This window comes from Corapipo altera, unplaced genomic scaffold (genome assembly GCF_003945725.1).
Source record: "Corapipo altera isolate COAL_440 unplaced genomic scaffold, ASM394572v1 23b, whole genome shotgun sequence".
Classification (NCBI taxonomy): Eukaryota; Metazoa; Chordata; class Aves; order Passeriformes; family Pipridae; genus Corapipo; species Corapipo altera.
This window is the reverse complement of record NW_020884885.1, coordinates 3,673,546-3,692,197: the sequence shown is the minus strand read 5'-3', so window position 1 is coordinate 3,692,197 and position 18,652 is coordinate 3,673,546. Positions and strand designations below refer to the sequence as shown.

General features: G+C 38.5%; 1 protein-coding gene across 11 annotated transcripts in view; it reads right to left on the bottom strand.

The window, feature by feature from the left end:
• The window catches only part of RAD51B (RAD51 paralog B), a 427,893-nt gene that overhangs the window by 171,992 nt on the left and 237,249 nt on the right, over nucleotides 1-18,652 (bottom strand). For 10 of the 11 annotated variants that reach the window (XR_003527485.1, XR_003527484.1, XM_027642185.1 and 7 more), the window contains one exon: nucleotides 142-220. The exons of the other annotated variant lie outside the window; for it this stretch is intronic. Coding sequence is in view for 8 of the 10 variants with exons in the window: in XM_027642185.1 (XP_027497986.1) it covers nucleotides 142-220 (79 nt within the window). In the remaining 2 variants the exon portion in view is untranslated. The remainder of the gene's footprint in view (nucleotides 1-141; nucleotides 221-18,652) is intronic. 11 annotated transcript variants of the gene reach the window in all.

Below are 18,652 nucleotides of genomic sequence, written 5' to 3'. Positions count from 1 at the left end.
CTCGTCAACCAGGCTATTTAAATGTGTGGGGCTTTAATTAGTCATAAATAGCACCATTTTCAACAATAGTTGCTGTTATCTACATTCAGTCTGCTTAAAATACTAATTGAAAAGGCAAAACAACCAATGCTCTCATCTTACCCTGAAGAACCAAGCCTGATTTCTCAATGGTGTAGAAAAAAGCGGAGAATGGAGAAACAGGCGATTTAGCAACCAGGAGCTGCAAAGCAAACATAACATATAAGCACACATATTTATAACACACTGATCAAAGCTGAAATCTGTAAAACAATCTCACCAAATTTCACTTCCAGAAGTAGTAAAGCATACTCCAGAAATAACATGGTAGTTATTGATCTAGCCCTGTCACTTCTAAGTAATTGAGGTCTTCTCATACACATATATAGACCATACTACAACTTTAAAAGGATCCACAGGTCTTAAAAAAACACTGCTGTGAAAGCAGTAAGTTTTGCCTGTCTTACTGACATCCTGTTAAGCTTAATCATTCCTGCTGGTTTAGGCTGTTGCACTCAGAGATAATTTTGAGCAAAACTGCTACTGCCACTGTGTATGGCAATTTTTAATTGCCATTAGCCATTCCACAGATATGCTCCTTGGCTTCTCAAAGAACTCCATCCATTAACTTCCTCCAGACCGTGGAAGCAACATGTCCACCCATGGATCACCACACCAGGGATGGTAATATGACATTGCAAGTATCCGGATGTCCTCTTTTGCAAAAATGGTATTGACCAAGCAAAGCTTTATCCAAGGATCGTGTCTTTGGAATATCAAAATAGGAACTGGAATTCCCTTGCAGTGTATAACACAACTGAATTTAGCTTGGCATTAGGGTATGATGGCCCTTCACCGTCAGGTCAGAAATAGCCCAACCTCCCTGGCTCCACTACAGAAGAACTGTCCTCTGTGGAAGATGAACTGCAACAGAGCTCTGGAGACAAAGAAATGGGCTTGTTGGCAGGGTAGGGAATGTGGGACCTGCAGGTGGCAAACTCAAACAAATGTGCCAGGCTTTATTGCTTGGCTGTTTGATTTTTGCTCATTGCCAAGGACTGCTCTCTCACAGGTTGCCTCAAAATAATCCCCGTTCTGTTACATGAACCTACATGAAAGTGACATTTTAATGATAGATTTAATACATTCTGCCCAGAGCGTGATCAGCACAAACACTGATCTGCTGGTGCCTGTGTGGCCCTGCAAAACTGCTGGCAGCAGCGGCTGAAGCACAGAATGTGCTGTTGCTTTGCCTCTGGTGCAGAGCTCCTGAACAAACCTGAAACATGGTTCTTGCTCATCTCTTCAACAGCTAGAAAAGGACAATGTCTGGAAACCAGCCCTCCCAGCAGTGGCCGTGTACTCTGGGAGATCCTTCCTGCCTTCCTGGTCTGAGGACACGGTTTTGGTAGGCAGTTTCCCTTCAGCTCATGCTGATCTTCAGCAGGGATCCGAAGAGATCCTCTCAGTAGAGCCTCTGCTGAGGACACAGAGCTGACCTGTTGGCTTTCTTTCAGTGCACTGATTTCATCTACCCCATCTGTGAGGCTTGTTGAGCAGCATGCTGTGGAACCATCAAACACCTCAGTCCCTAAATTTCCAAAGCCCTGTCAGATACTGCACTCTCACAGTCCACAATAGGCAGCCCTCTGTCAGATACATTCAAGTACAGATTTCTTAGAACTACAGACAGTAACAATCTCATTTTTAGAGGTCCTAGCAGATCCTGCTGATTTCAAATGAAGTAAAAAAACACCCCCATTATTTCCAAAGGTCATGCCCTAATTCTGCCAAACATTCAAGCATTCATAAGGGTCACTGCATATGAATTTTGGTTGGTGGTGCCTAACAATCAGTGGGGAAACACTGAGCAGGTTTTACGAAAACCAAGAGAGACTACAGGAAAGCAACAATTTCGTGCTCACCCAGGCTGCTTATATTTCCCTGCAAAGTCAGACAGTATTGAATCACTTCACAGACATACAGGACTGGGACATTTATTCCTAAGAGTAAGAATAACAATATCGAGCACCAGAAGTTTGAGCTCTGCAGTGTCCTTAAGTATCCAGAGAATTTGGCAGCAAATTCTGCTGCAGTATCACAGCTCATGTGACTTTCCTGTAGCACTTGAAATGCTAAGGGTATCTGCAGAGTAGGTAGGTTTCATTTGTATTTGTATGTAATCTGCAAACAGGACCATGCTTAGATGCTTAGTCTTGCAACTCTTTCTCATCTGATTCTGATACAGGTTGAAGAAACAAAATCCTCATATCTGGTTCTTCAAATGTAACCATTATGACCCACAGCTAGCTAACAGTTTTATGGTTTTCAGCATTTAAACCAAACATAATCTCCCTTCTTCTTTGAATATGAAAAATAAAGGCAGGTATGTGAAGACCACAAATACAGCCAGAAAACATCAGACAAGTCCAAATGTCAAAGTTTTCCTTTCAGCTATATGAAGGTGGTAAAACTCAGGATGTGATACAAACTTTGTGAATACCCCAAGTATTTTCCCAAGTAGGAAAACTCCCGTGGCTGCATTTTCCCCTCTTCCATGTTAATTACCATTCTCTCTGGGATGATCTTCTGGAGAAAAGGGCACATCGTATCCCACATCCCTGACGCACCCTGACAAAACCCAAATTCTCTTGCTTGTCATTATCCCCAGAGCCAGCACTTCCCAAAAGCACAGCAGGAGGGGGACTCTGCCAGGAGGAAAGAAGAGTGAAGTTGAGTGCCTCCAGGGGCTTTGTACACTCCCTCACCTCTGAGAACATGAGGGGGAGGATGGGTGGAAAAACTGTGCAAACACTCAGGTGGAACCTCCCACAACAGCTGGATGTTTAACTGGAAATATGTGAAGCAGTTACAAATCTTTTGTCTAAGGTCAAATTTTTGGCATTCCATGCACTTCTGTGCACATAAATACTACACATACACATGGTTAGACATTCAAATAACCATATGTATATTCTGTTGCTGCATTTTTATGCAGTTACAATATGTGTATAACTAAGTATAGCAATGAAAAAAATATAATAAATCACATTATTTCAGCAGCACATCATAGGGTTCCTCTCAAAGGTTGCTGCCTTTCACAGATGCACAGCTACATCTGAGGCTCTGAATTAGCTTCCTTCTTAGTGAGACAGGAACAGCTCAGAATATTCAAAGGTATTGCTTTATTTTGAATGTTTGCTTACTGAGAAAAAGAATCTTGAAAGTACGACTGGGTACTTGAATCTTGAAAGTATGACCAGATAGAGCACACAGAATTCTTTTTTCTAACACCAAACTCTACACTATCACAACATTTTTTAAAAAGAAGTAAATATGTATTTAAATTTGTTTTTCAAGCAAAGAGAAAAAAACTGTAAAAGGTCATTGCAAACCATTCTCTAGTTGGAATTGACAACACCAATTAGGTTCTTACATATAGACAAGGAACTCATAAAGCATAGAAGGAAATATATATCAAAAAAAGAAAATTATGTTTTGGAGGCCAGGAAGTGAAGGTATAAAGGAAGAATTACCAAAAATCAAGGTAATGTTGACCCTGGAAAGATCAACAATTTTAATATAAACAATATTAAAAAGGAAATAAAAGTTGAAGTTATCATGAAATTACATTGGATAGTGATTAAATGGATTCTAGATATAACTGAAGAAATAATCAGTTTTCTACAAGTAGGACAATACTGAAAAAGGAAAAGAGGCACATAACGGGAATTATCTATATCACATAGATACAAAAATAGCAAATGAATGGAAAGAAAACTCCAGGAGCTTAGCACATTCAGCAGAAAGTAGATAATCTCTATAGGAAAAACACTGCAAGAATCAGCATATGAATCTAGGTTTGATAGCTAGTTTTGTCGTGTATCTATGAATCTGAAGAAGATAACATAACTGAGAAGCAGCACACATAGTCCTCAAAGGGAAGGGAAAAAAATGTAAACTAGTGAGTTGAGCCCTGCAACCTGATTTGAGTACCATGCAGGGCTTTAGAAGAAATTTTGAAGAGAAGAATAACATCACTTGGATGCAGGACTCAAAGCCATACTAGGTAAGTTTGCTGATGATACTAAATTGTGAGGAGCTGTTGACTCCATTGAAGGCAGAGAAGCCCTGAACAGAGACCTTGAAAAATTGGAGAGATGGGCAATCACCAACCACATGAAGTTCAACAAATGAAAGTGCCAGATTCCGCACCTGAGATGGGGCAGCTCTGGATGTTTGTACAGACTGGGGAATGAGATGCTGGAAAGCTGTGCCATGGAAAGGGACCTGGGGGTCCTGGTTGATGGCAAGTTGAATATGAGTCAGCAGTGCCCTGGCAGCCAGGAGGGTCAACCCTGTCCTGGGGGGCATCAGGCAAAGCATCGCCAGCCAGTTGAGGGCAGGGATTGTCCTGCTCTGCTCTGCACTGGGGCAGCCTCACCTTGAATATTGTGTGCAGTTTTGGGTACCACAATATAAAAAAGACATAAAGCTATTACAGAGTGTCCAAAGGAGGGCCATGAGGATGGTGGAGGCAAGCTGGATGAGGAGTGGCTGAGATCAGACACTTGGCTTGTTCAGCCTGGAGGAGACCTCATTGCAGTCTACAACTTCTTGTAGGGGAAGTGGAAGGGAGGGTATTGATCTCTTCTCTCTGGTGATCTGTGACAGGACCCAAGGGAAAGGCCTGAAGTTGTGTCAGGGAAGGTTTAAGTTGGATATTAGAAAAAGGTTGTTCACCCAGAGGGTGGTTGGGCACTGGAACAGGTTCCCCAGGGAAGTGGTCACAGCACCAAGGCTGACAGAGTTCAAGAAACACTTGGATAATACTTCAGGCCAGGAGTTGGACTTGATGATCCCTGTGAGTCCCTTCCAACACAGGATATTCTATTATTCTATGAACTAAAGACTTGGAAAATGGGGTAAAACAAAACATGGATGTCATGTCAGACATACCTGACATCCTCCTTTGATTTTTTTTTAGCAATCTCATACAAATTTGAACTCATCTCTTTGGATGTTAAAAGCTTTTAACACTGCTAAATGGGAACTGATAATGAAGAAAACAAGCATAGGCATAGAAGCTGTAGGATAAAAAGGGAAACAGTCAGTTATTGAAAAGAAGACACTTCCTGGGTATATTAGTACCTCATCAGATTATTGACCCATAAGGTGATGTTGCCAAGACAACGGCGGATACAGTTGTACAGTGCACCACCACATACACCTGGCAAAACCAGGGATATGTAGGTGTTTCTGTACAAGCCACCAGCAAGTTTTCCTCTGGAAGACCATGTACTGTACAGGTCACTCATGAACTCACACTGCAAGAGATGTGCTGTATGCTTGTGAGAAGAATGGAGTGTTCATCTGAGATGCCACTAGAAAAAGTTAGCTCAGGGAATCTAGCAAAAGTGGAGGTTGACTGTATCTACATGTGTAAATGAATGGGGAGAGGGGAAATGAGAGAATGGGGCAGGAAGAAAGAAAAATGCTTCTCACACTGACAACACTGGCAGAAGAACAAACATGCAGCCATAAAGACATTTTGGCTGGAAATTTTAAAGAACATAACCAGTAAAGTGAGATTCTGGCAGAGCATTCAGCTCAAAGAGGCAAAGCTAAAAAAGTTAATCTTTGTCTTTAGGATTCAGATTAAAATATTTATGAAAGGGATATCAAGCAGTGCCTAAGGTGCACTGCACGACCTATTAAGTCTCTCAAGTCCTATATCTTTTATGCTAATAGAACTGACAGAGTTGGAACAAACAAATGTCCTTTGATGGTTCACATGCAACTAAGGATCTTTGTGGTGAATAAATCAAGAAGAAGTTGTTGGTTTTTAAATACAGAATTTGTAATTTAAAATCTTCTCATCTGTTCCTCTCCTTAAGATTCCAAGCCGCCACCTGAGGATATGGAGAACAGGACGGGTCTTCCACGATAACTCTAAAGCAGACAGCACAGCCAGAATAGGCCTTTATAAAACTCACATATATTTAACTATATGTCTTGATTCAATTAACTCCTGGCCAAAAACTGGAGAGAGTACAGAAAGGTATATTATCTGGACACGGATTTGAATCAGAAGTCTTTAATAGTAAGCTGAAACACAAACATCTTTCTGCAATCTTACTTTTCAAAACTTAAGAACCTAAATTTTCAGTACAACATAAAAGATTTCCTCAATTCCTTTTTTGCTTCAGGAAAAGAAAGGAGAATAGAAGTCCACTAATGTTCTTGATGTATGTAAAGGGATTTACTGCTGTTTCCTAGCCAGATAAGCAAAAGACACATCTTTAGTGATAAGTGCTATTTAATCACAGAATCAAAGATGAAATACAGACCTCACCAGAAATTTTTTCCTATTAACACTTCAGTGCAGTCAAAATTTGCACCAAAAGTAGTACACATTTTGAGATGAGTAAACAGTAATGATAAATAACAATCTAAAGAAATTAACAGGTATTTTGGTTACAACAATTATTTTTTAAATAGTGAAATTAACAGAAAATAGACACAGAAAATTAATGAAACAGTACTGAGTCTTTTTAATTCATCCTATCCATGATACTTTCGGAATGCTATCCGTGATCTAGCCATGAACTTCTGGAACGGAATGTAAAATCCAGATGCAGTTATTCTTATGCTGCTGTCCCTACAAAATGCGAATGATAGAGATGGATGAGAGAAGTAAAAATCAAGGCAATTTCAAGTTTTGCCAAGTCCTACCTCTACAAAATGTTGAAATCTTAGTTTCCTTTCTAGCATCACATTTGCCCGTCACGGGGTTTGCAATAATTATCTATTATTTGACAACAATGGAGAATAAACATTAAAAACTGAAAAATTATTTCTGCCATGAGGCACGTTAAGAATACAAAGGTCCTATGAAAGAGAAAATATATCACCTTGACGAAAAGTGAATAGAAACTGGGTAGATGCCATTAGATTAGATAAAGAAAGATGAATGAGACACAGGCAGAACAGTTGAGAAACAAAAGGCTTGGAGAGAATTGATGATGACAGCAGAAAAATTGTACATTAAAGTTTGCTTTTTAATTAGGGAAAGCATTTTTATTAACAATTTATTGTTTGTAGGCTTTATGGAAGAGATGAATCACAGAAATTGATTGCAGAAGCCCAGCAGATAATACTAATTATTGGGACAACATCCCCTGTCAATAGCAAGGAAAGTGATGAATTGGAAAATGTATTGGATGAACTTTCAGAAGTAGTCTGATCCCAGAAATCAAGCCAATGTCCTACCAAAAAAAAAAAAAAAAGGAAGATGAAATAGTCTTGTATCAAATTAGTTATGAAAATGCCATGATGATAAACTACCAAACAGGGAAATAATAAGATGATTTTGACTGAGCTATGAGCTCTCACAGGATTAAAAAAATATATATTTTATAATTAAATTTTATAATGGAAAACTAATTATTTCAACAAAACTAATGAACTAAGATATTTCAATGAAATACTTGGGAAAATCAGCTGTATTACCTTTTAATACACCATTTCCATTTAGACTGGAATGACAACCAGTGTCATTCCCATTTTTTTTGCAGAGACTATTATATGAAATTGGTTCTTAGCAATGACTGAGGAACATGAATAAAGCTATTTGAAGACTCTTTTAAAGTATGTTAGCTTCTTATCAGTGAATGGATTCTTCTTTTTATTTTGTTCTCTGTGAAGTCTTTTCTTACCTTTCCTTTTCTCCTAGACTTACGTTATTCTCATCTGTTGTACTGATGTGCACTAAGGACAGAATGAAAAACAAACCCACATTTACAGTCAATACATATTTTGTAATTCAGATCTACAGACTGAATACAAGAGACCTGTGAAGGGAGTCTGACTCTCATTATGCTCACGGGCCTTACTGAAACAACAGTGGCTTGCTGGGATATTTCGCTAATTCATATTGTTTTCCTATTGCATAAACAAGCATTGCTAATAGTTGGTGCATTTCAGGAGAACTCTTCAGTTACACCACATTCACTCAGAAGAGCATAGCTGAGAATTGAGAAGGCAGCCTACACCATCAGCAGTGTCACTCAACAGGGAAAAGACTATCTCTCAAGGTTTGATTAGACTCATGTACTAATAAAATCAGTGCTAAGCTAAACAAAGCTTTCCCATAGTTGTGCCAAATTGACTGGGTGGACAATCTTCATGCCAGAATTTCCCTTCTTATTGTAGATTAGAAGTATTGTTTTTTCAGCTGCAATAGAACCCAGGAAAAATCCAGTAAGGAAAACATCAAAGTTGATTTTGCATCAGATATCCCAGCAGACTTCATAATTGTTTTTTCTGCCCTCCCTTCTGCTTCTTCTTGGGCCCAGTGTACAGGAATTTGATATATTCTAGAAATTAAAGCAGCAGTCCTTATTCTGCAGATCATTCACTTTTGAGCAGGAGCTGTAACCTAGTTCCCAGGGCCAGCTCTCTTTCTCAATCCCAGAGCTCATGCTGCTTCCAGCCCACTGGAAAGGTACCCAAGGAGAGAACAAAGAGTTCCCTAATGGGCACTAATGCTGCAGTGGCATCAAGGCTTCTCAAAGCACTATACCAGTTGTTCCCTGCTCCCTCTTCACGTTGAAGCATCCTTCAGGGCAATGGGATGGCTTTTTACAAGGTAGGAGAAAAATGGTTGTGTTTTCTGCCAAGTCTTACCAAACACTAGTGCCTGTTAGACCTTGGAGCTCTCTGAGGCTTCAGTCTCACAACAGGTTCTGCTTTGAAACAAAAAGTGACCCTATTACCTTTCCATTGTTTTGTTGAAAAAAAAAAAGTAGTTTTGGTCTCCTGCAATTATTTACTAAGCTCACAAGATATACGTATAAACAATTTACTGATCACTGACCACAAAGGATTCTTGGGATAACAACATTTTGCTTATACATGGTACTTAACCTATAGATTTTAAAAAGGTTTTACTAGAGTGGAGAAAAAAATAACCCCATTATGCATTTGCATAAATTGAAGTTGAGAAATTACAGTCCTAAAGATTTTACAGCTGCTATCAGTACCAAAATCCAAATAATATGCTATCAAATCACATTAAAGCAGATCCCTGTAGAGCTTGTTTGACTTTATCAGGGCCTTGTGTTTTCCTATGAAAACAATTATCCCCTGCTTTGTATCTCTGTCCAAATCTGGTTGCAAGGAAAAGCTTTTTATGAAGAAATTTTCCCCTTTTAAGCAGAAGAAAGGTCAGCCACTTGAGCAGTACTGTCTGCACCTGTATGTTTGTCAGTAAGAAAGGCTACAGGCTGGGCAGGCTATGCAATTATTGGGAATAAAGAAGTAAAACAGAAAAGTTAAGGGAAAAAAAGATATACGCAATCATTCTTCAGCCTTCCTAAACATCTAGACCCCACACATGTATTCTTCCTGTTAAAAAAAAAAAATAAATCAGTGGATTGAAACAGAGGATGCTTAAGATGTCTTGAGCACTAGAGAGTAAACTATGAGAAGTGGTGCTACAAACATTCCCCAGTACTGGTAGCAGATGTGGAGTCCCTACCGCTTTCATACATAAAAAAAAAAAAAAAAAATTAAAACTCAGTCACCATTTGGATTAAAATGATTTCTTAGGAAACTATAATTTAATTTGTGCCATGCACAGCACTTGAGAGATGTGGTTCTCTGAAGTCCAGCTGCTTGAAAGGACTTTCATCAAGGCCAGGTTAATGGGCCACAACTCAATAAAACTCTTTATAGAGCAGTTTAAATGGGTTGTATCTCCCCTTTCCCCACAGGAAAATTCCACCCAAAGGAAACTGTTTAAGAATGAGTTTCCTTTCTACTAATTTAATGAAAAGCAACAATGGCAGCTAGAGACACTTTATGAGAGACATTCCATAAATTCAAACCAATTAGTGCAGAAAAGTAGGCAAGTAGAGTTTATGTGTACATCCTAGAAATGCCCATTAGCCCACATCTGGAAACAACAGCAAAATGAACAGACTCAAAAGGCAACTGACCATCCTGCTGTTGTTTCAATCCCTCAAAATGTAGCAGCACATCTGGGGTTTTTTTTTTTTTTTTATTGTGATGCATACAGATTTCATATATTAAAAAACATTGTAAAGACTGCAAAGCCAAGAATTCCCTATTTCTCATCTTAAGAAAAAGTGAGTGAGGGAGAAATGCAGATGCGTTTAAGACATTTTTGCAGAGGAAACAGCAACCATAGGCACTGACTTGAGTAAGAAAATTAATGAAATGAAAGTTGTCAAAAGCCTGAGGGAAAACATGAGATGGATTCAGTATGGGATAAAGAATTGAAAGAAATATCTACGCTGAAATATCAGCATGACACTTACATTAACAAATTTAAATTAATATCAAAGATATCGAGCCTTCTCAGCCAAATTCTGTCAGACTACCTTTGATTATAAGAGTCAGTACTAGTGGGAAGCAAAGAATCTGAAATATTTAGAACAAATCTCTAGAAATCATGAACCTATGTGATAATAGAAAATTTCAGATAAATCACTTATTGACTTTTTGTTTCATCCTAGCAATAACTTTTAAGGTAAGATCCTATATTCTTTTGGGTAAGCCTAAGCAGATCACTCACCTTTCCTCCTCTGTGCTCCACTCTCAGCAGTGGTTAATCAGCAAAAATTAACTCTATGCCTCTGTATTTCTTATGTGAAATTATTCAGGCTGCTTACATCTCTATCCTACATTCATGTTAAGCATATGTTCCTAATTCAACTAACAGTAGTTTTATTATTTATCCTACAGATTGATCTTAAAGAAGTACCAGGAATTCCTTACATGGCCTTAAAGATGGGGTACACAGTAGCCTTGCCTACAGTGACACAGAATTGTGTGATAACTTGAAAACAAAAGTGAGGATTACTTATCCAGTGTCAAGGCTACAAGTGCAAGTGAGGTAGAAGCATTTCATAGAAGTTTTTACTTGCATTTTCTGAATCAGCCACTTCATCACAGGCAGACCTGGTCAGGTGATATTTACTTTCCTAAGAGTAGCCAGTGACTGTGCTTGCACTTTGTACAACCACAAATTCTTCCCCAATAAGAGATCAATTGAGTTGCTGAGGTAGCAAAGTCATGGACAGATGGTTGAAAAGCTGACCTAAAGAGACATCATACAAGGAAGCTGAGAGGTGCTAAGATTCTGCTTTTTGACCCCAGACACAACAGGACATTCAGGAGGCAGTACTAGTGTCTGAGCTCCAAACTCTCAGTATCTTAAGGATATCAGTGGATACTCTCAATGGCTACAGACAAAACAAGACTTTTTACAACAGAAAAAAAATAGAGCAGTTTGTTAGTGCAGTTCTTCCTATAGTAATGAATAACAGTCCCAGGCAATGATTCCAATAAAAATAAACTATCATTGCATGCACATGTGGCTGGGCTTACTCCCACAGGAGACATTCGATACTTGCAAAGGAAAGAAATGGAAGGAAAACAAACAAAAGAAGGAGATAGAAATGAAAACCAAGAATCTTTTAAGGATAGAAGAGAAACAGGGGAGTGGGCAAGTCCAGGGAAGAGGACACTGCAAATCTCAAGCCTGCTATACCTGGCTGGCTTCAGGTCTTTCTTATAAAAGCAATATATATATAAAGGACTTTTTCACAGTGCACAATGCCAGGAACTGGGAGCCAGGATTCATGAGTTTTCTTCCTAACTTCGCCACTATTTTATTAAGCAACTATGAAAGTCATATATGGAAATAAGACACCTGTAGCAACTTCACTGTATTAATTTTCTGCCAGGTAGGTACAGCTCCAGAGGTACCTACTTTACCCTATCCAGAGGGTTCAGCAGAAGGATCAATAAGAAACAGCTCTGCTATCTGTTTTCTCAAATATCCAGTGGGGTCAATTCCTCCCCCTCTCATAAAACCAGAAAAAAGGCATGTGTTTTGGCTGTGCCTATCCAGGCAGTTGCTAGCAACAGATGACCACTCTGCAAATTGTTTCAGTCTTTGTGGTGTGCCAAACATTGGATTTCAAGTGACAGAGGTCAGCATATAATATGTAGCGCCATTCAGACATAGTTTTAGCTGCAGGCACTATAATGAGAAGTTCTGAATATCCTTGGACTGAATAAACACAACTTGAGTGGAAGGAAACCATCAAAACCTCAAATGAGTGTCAAAGACAATCACAGACAACAAAACCAAAACTTTACAAGGTGAACTGCCTTGATGTGCTCCAGAGCAACAACTGTCCTGAATGCAAGAGTACAAATCTAACAAAACGCTGCTTTTTCTTAGTTCCCCTCTCCCAGACTGTGAACAGACTCCTGAACCTACAAACCCAGAGAGCCTTTTCCGGACTGATGTACATAACTCAACAATAACTTCAGTGGAAGGGAACTGCACTGCCCAGGCAACCACTGGGTGCCTTCAAGTTTTAATCGGAAAAGAAAACGCAGTGCCAATGTGTATCCAAACTGTGTCTAAACTGCAGCAACATGGCCAGAGAACCACACAAAACTAGGCTGCCTCCAGTATACTTTGCTGAAGTCAGACTTTTGGTCAAAGTTCCCCAATGTGAAATACATGGCATGTAGGGCCAATCAGCTCCTTTCAGTTCATGTAACAACAAATCCTATGAAATTCCTCTCCCCAGAAGCATTTTATGTCTTGCCATTTGCCTTATTCCCTAGTTTGTAAAATTAAATTTGTCATCTTTTCTGTTTCCGAGTATCTCCTAATTTTCCCAGTGGAGAGTCCTCTTCACAAGAATTTGCCATGAAAATTTCCTATGCTATAACAGTTTTGAGACCCAAAGCTCTGATAATTGTCCAACATGAAGGGTAATGCTGGAGAAAAGGCTTGTAGTTTTTACTAAGCAGGAAAGCAGCCAGTCAGCCAGAGCATCCTGGTTGCCACAATGAAACAGTGCTGGGAAAAGGGATCTGAGGATGGTGCTGTGGCTGGATAAAGTAGTTGAGTAGCATAAACACAGGCTCCCATTGGAATTCTCTTATGTGGCAGTTTATGGTCACTTATGAAATTCATAGTACACCAGTAGTGAGAAGAACAGAAAATAAAGTTTATGTAGCTTTTCAGAGCCTTCCATACTGCTCCATTTCACTTGGGTACTGGAAATAAGAAAAAGGCTGAAGGATACAATATTTATTCACGACACATACTGGAACACTGCTTTATCCTCGAGATCATGAGTCCCAAATCACGAAGCCCTCCTAAGGGAGTACCAGTACAATAGCACCAGAGCAGTTCTCAGAATACACAGCTGCTTCCATCCAGCCTGCCAGACCTGACTGGAAGAGATGGGACCAGTGAGGAGTACAGCTCAGAAGCCCAGCATATGTACACTTTCTCCTCCACGGAACCACACGCTCAGAGATGAGCCGCTGGCTCCTCTGCCTATGTCACTGCATGGAGTAAATCAGCTTCGTGTAATTCAGTAGCACAACATAAGGAATGCACATTTAATTAGCATGTGCATTGCTATCATGATTCATTACTTTTATTATTCTTCAGGTAACTATAATAATTTTAGCCACATATTTATCTTCTACAGATAAAAAAGTATCCTCTGTAAATTCAACCCTGATACCTGTTTCTAATCTGTCTCAAATCTTTATCTAGACAATATTCATTCCTTCTTTTACTTTCTTTTGGCTGTCTAAATGATGAAAAAGACCAACATTATTGTTTATAAATTGAAATAAAATTAATCCATTGTAAAATAGCATCACAAGTGTGCTCTTCCCAGTCTGCATTCATTGTTTTTGAACTTCAGTAAAAACAAGTGTCCTTCATACTTCCTTGATATAAAGGCATAATCCTAAAATACTAGACTTGGGCCAGAAAGATTGGGATTCAACCAAGTTGAAGTCCTGAACCACAGCATAAATATTTTTTACCCACACTAGTGGCTGCAAAACGCCTTTGACACTAAACTCTTTCCAATCATTTTTGTGTGTTCACTTTGTTCTGTTCATAAAAGTCAAGTCCCTGGAGACAAGCTAACACAACACTGCTAAGTTCTCATGTCAGAGACAGCAATATTATCTTACGTAGAGCCTCAGCAGAGTGTATTTTAGAGTCCACTGGGCATCACACAACAAGGACAAGAAAAAGATCATGCTAAAGATCTGTGAGCTTATACGTACAGATGCAATAAGTGTGCTTTTGGAGTACTGTCATGCTCTACCAGTGTTAAGAAAAAGGTGATAAATTTAATTTAAAGTTTAATTATAATCTTTCTTCCAGAGTCAGACTTTCTCTAGCAAGAACATTATTGGAGAGATTTTACCAAGGAATTGGAAAACAATGTGCTCATAGAAAGATTGATGGCCTTATAAACATCATCTGTATTGCTGAATGTACAACTGCTGAATAAGAGTCCTCGAAAAACTTTTCCCTAACAAACATTAACAGTTTTAGGAGGCTTCATTTACATTTCTACAGGGTAGAAGATGCCCAACAAGCCCCACCAGGTGAAGCCAAACATTCCTGTTCCAGTGCATGGCACAGATGCACAGATGCACTGGTCAGCCCTTTAAAAGCTGCAACATCACTTTATAACCCATCAGGTCTGAAATTTTGATGACAACATGCCCCAAACAACAACCAGTATGTTAATAAACCTTTTTTATGTCAGAGAAGAAACAGGAGCAAAGATCAGATGTAACAGTCAGTCTTTTCACAAAATTACTCGGAGCAGCATTTACAGCTCTTAGATATTCTCTTGCATGGGAATTATGCTTAAGAAATTCAGACTTCAGGGATCCTAACTACATATGAACTTCACAAAAGTTAATTAGTTACATTCAAAGGACAAAACGGTAGACATTACAAAGAAACTGCACAACTGCAGGGAAAAAAATTCTCTCAAACTCTTCTTTCCTGCAATGGCACCCAAATGCCAACCTTTACCACATGTCTTCCGGTAAGTTGTTAGTCTTTTTTTAAAATATATTTAATATCAATTAAATATAGTTGGTATTAGATTAGTAAGAAATAGATTAGTAAGAAACTCTTTGATTTTTTTCTGCTTATTTACACTTCTGTGTTCTCCTTCCAGCTTGCTCAGTTATTTCAAATGAAGACTGAGATAGCCATTATAAAATCACAAGTGAGAAGTAAGACAAAATGTATGAAAAATGGAGAAAAGTAGTTTTCTCTTGTGTTTGATATTTGTACCACATCCAGCTGGAAATATTAACAAAACACAAGAGGGGATTAGGTGACTTTCTATCTGTAGCTTGAAATGACTGTGGATACAGAGTTTCATATTATTATTAGATAGATAAATAGTGATGTTGAAAGAAATAAGTTCAGTGACATGCAGTGAAGAACAAACATACAACTTGGATCAGAACCATCAATTTGCTGAAAAAAATGACAGTGCTGGCTCAGACATGATAAGGTTTCTTTGGCTCAGACTCCAAACTAAACCTTTCAGACCACTGTTAGCTCTGTACAAGGCCAACTCAGGTGTCTTTGTGACCTGAAGTCCATAAATTCCAGTTCAATGCTGTGCAGTATGTAAACACCCTGAACTGCACAAGATATCTGCAGTGCCAAATTAAATCAAATGGCAGAAAAAAATAAGACTGATTGTTCACTCAGGACTAGTGCAAGAACTTCTGCCAGAGATTCCGGGTTGACTTGTAGGAAATGACTGATAAGAGAGACCATGAACCATCCCTGTGACGCAAATGTAAAAGGGCCTTGCAAACCCAAGATAAATCAAATGAGCTCTTTCCAGTGGAGAACTTCAGTACTGACTCATGCTATACTGCAACCTAGGTCTGTCACTTTTTTTGATGAGACAAGGGAATTTATTGACAAGTGATCTTGCTTGTTTTTTTTCAATTTAGTGTTGCTCCAATATGAATACTCAAGGAAGAAGTAATTCATTAACTGGCTGTACTTTACAATACTTCTTACCAGTATCTGAAAAGCTGAAGTTACTCATCAATCACAAGTCTGTCAGAAATACTGAACTTCAACATGCATTGAGCAATTTACAAATCTCTCCCTAATGGAAGTACAGCATAAGTACTACCTGTGAGAGCTGGAAGTAGGATGGCTCAGGTAGCTATTTATAATGCCTTTTACCTTTTAGTCTCAAGTATCTTCCAAGGTTCCACCATGTGGTTATAATACACTACCACCTCCTGGACACATCCTTTCCATTGCCATTAGAGTGGATGACCTAAAATTCCATTGTATTTTTCCAACAGTTACAACAATCAGTCCAGGGGAAGGTAATATTGTGAAAATTATATATTTTATTATTTGATGCAATATGATGGGTAGACGTGATAAAGGTAGCTCCCATTACGTCTGCAACATTGGAGATAAAACCCCCTCTGTTTCAAGGTGCAGTCTATCTCAGGCAGTGGTATGTCAAAATGGGTTTTATCCATTAAAGTGAATCAGAAGTCTGTATTCAGTTTCTAAGCAGTTAAGAGAGTTTCTTCTTTTTCAGCCTGTTTTTACAGCACAGCTAAAAGCAAAGGAATTAGAGAGATCAAAGATTAAAAAGTCTATGTAGAGCAAACCCCTCTAGATGAATTGATCCTGCCCAGGGTAGATATACTGATAAGGCTGAACCAAAAAAAAACTACACTGTTTTCTGTACAGTAGATTTTAAAAACCACTCACTGGCTGTCATTTTCCTATGCTGTCAATCTAGAACAGTTCGATGATTTAAGATTCATAAAACAAGCAAAAATTCAAGTTCAGAGTATAATATCCTAGATATCCAAACTTCTGAGATGATTCTCCCTTAATATGTTTGGAGCATCATAGAAGTTGTAATGCCTGAACACGAGAATCATGTCTGATCCCTACCTTTTCACACAAGATGCCATGCATTTTGCCCACCAAAGTCAATATGTCAAAGCTTGTCTGGTTTTAAAACTTTATGTGAGGTTTACATTTGTTGCTGTGTCAATAAACATATTCTATCTAGCACAGACTTTAGCTAGGAAGAAAGTAGATAGAGAAGTAAGCAGAAAGTAGCTTGAACAAAAATTTTCAGTACTGCAGAGATGTGCCCAGTGCCTTTCCACAATGATATAAACACTTTTCATTTGAAAACACCTTGCCTGATCTATTCCAGGACAGTCTAGACCCTTTTCACAATTACATTACTATTAAATTAGTTTTTCTGTAATAAACTAAACCACCCTAGTATTAGCATCTCTTTGAGCTTGTATGCTCCTTAGGTAAAACAGAAACTCCTTTGTAATGCCCAATATTATTTTACAGATTATTTCTACTGGTAACTTTATATCCCAATATATTTTCATTACTTAATGTTGTCCAGTTCATTCCTAATGATATTCTGATATTTTTCACTATTAAGAATGTCTTAAAGCTTTAGGTATACTATATTCCAAGACAGACTTAGCAGAACTTTTCTGAACAATAAACACTTAAATTTGATCAGGCATTTTAGTTTGCTTTTCTCTGTTTTCAAATTAAAAAAAAAGAAAAAAACCGACGATGTGGTAGAAGATAGGAGGCAGGGGGATTTGCCAAGTCATTCCAAGGATAAACAACTTTTGCCTTTGCCACTCTGATGTTGGGAGTGATGGCACTTTAGACATTGATGAGAGAATCTGCCCTAGGTTAATTCCACTCTGTTTTGAGGGGAAAACTCACACTGAAGTAAATTCAAAACCAGAAAAGCAATTGCGTATAAACAGGAAGGGAGTTTGTGTTCATTCCCTCTGTGCAAAGGGACTTAAGCTTACAAACAGAGCATTCTTCAGACAATTCAGATCAGAACCTGAAAGTTATATCTGGTTATTTCTCTCTCCCATTTTTATGCTGTTTTACTTAACTGAAAATGCAGTGTTTGTAAAGGGTGTTGGATTAATAGCACCACAGATTGAAGTTCTGTTTATATTCATAACAGATTTTGTTATAGTAATCTTACCCCCTCCCATCCTGACCATTAAGTGATTCTCAGTAAAGAAAAAGGAGACATAGCCCAAATTTCTGAGAATTGTCATCTGATTAACATGAAGGTGCACAATTATCAATTAGACCATGGCAAAAGACCATTTTCTCAGTTACAGAACTGAGAAAATACATAAAAATTAAAACAATAACATCACTGGGACTAAGTAGGTTTCATCAAGGTAACAATTCTATTTTCTGTGGTGCGTTTGAAAGAGGGGAAAAAAAGGTGTTGATAATATTAGAAATGTTGCATTAACCAATACTGGAGATAAGAGGCTAGACAAACACTTTAACAATCTAAAAGTTTAAGTGCTAGCTATTGTCTTTCTTGGGTACTTGCAATTTGGAACAGTTTTGATGTCTGCAAAGAGGAGAGACAGGAATTTAAGGTGACTTCTAGAGCTGAGGCTTAGAAAAATCACCTATAGTATCAACAGAAACCAGAAACAAGGAAGCAGTGAGAAAGTTCTGCCATAGAGCTTCAGCCTCAGTCTCACTAACCTTTTATCAATGGTGAACACTGACGAGAAAAAGTTCATTGCATGCTAAGGAGAGAGATTCAAGACAAAAGTCAGTGACCACAGTGAAAACCAGTTCAGGAGGTGAGTTAATCTACAGAGAAAACTGGAGAAGGAAGCAGGAGTACCTTCACAGCTGAGGAACTGCATCCTACAA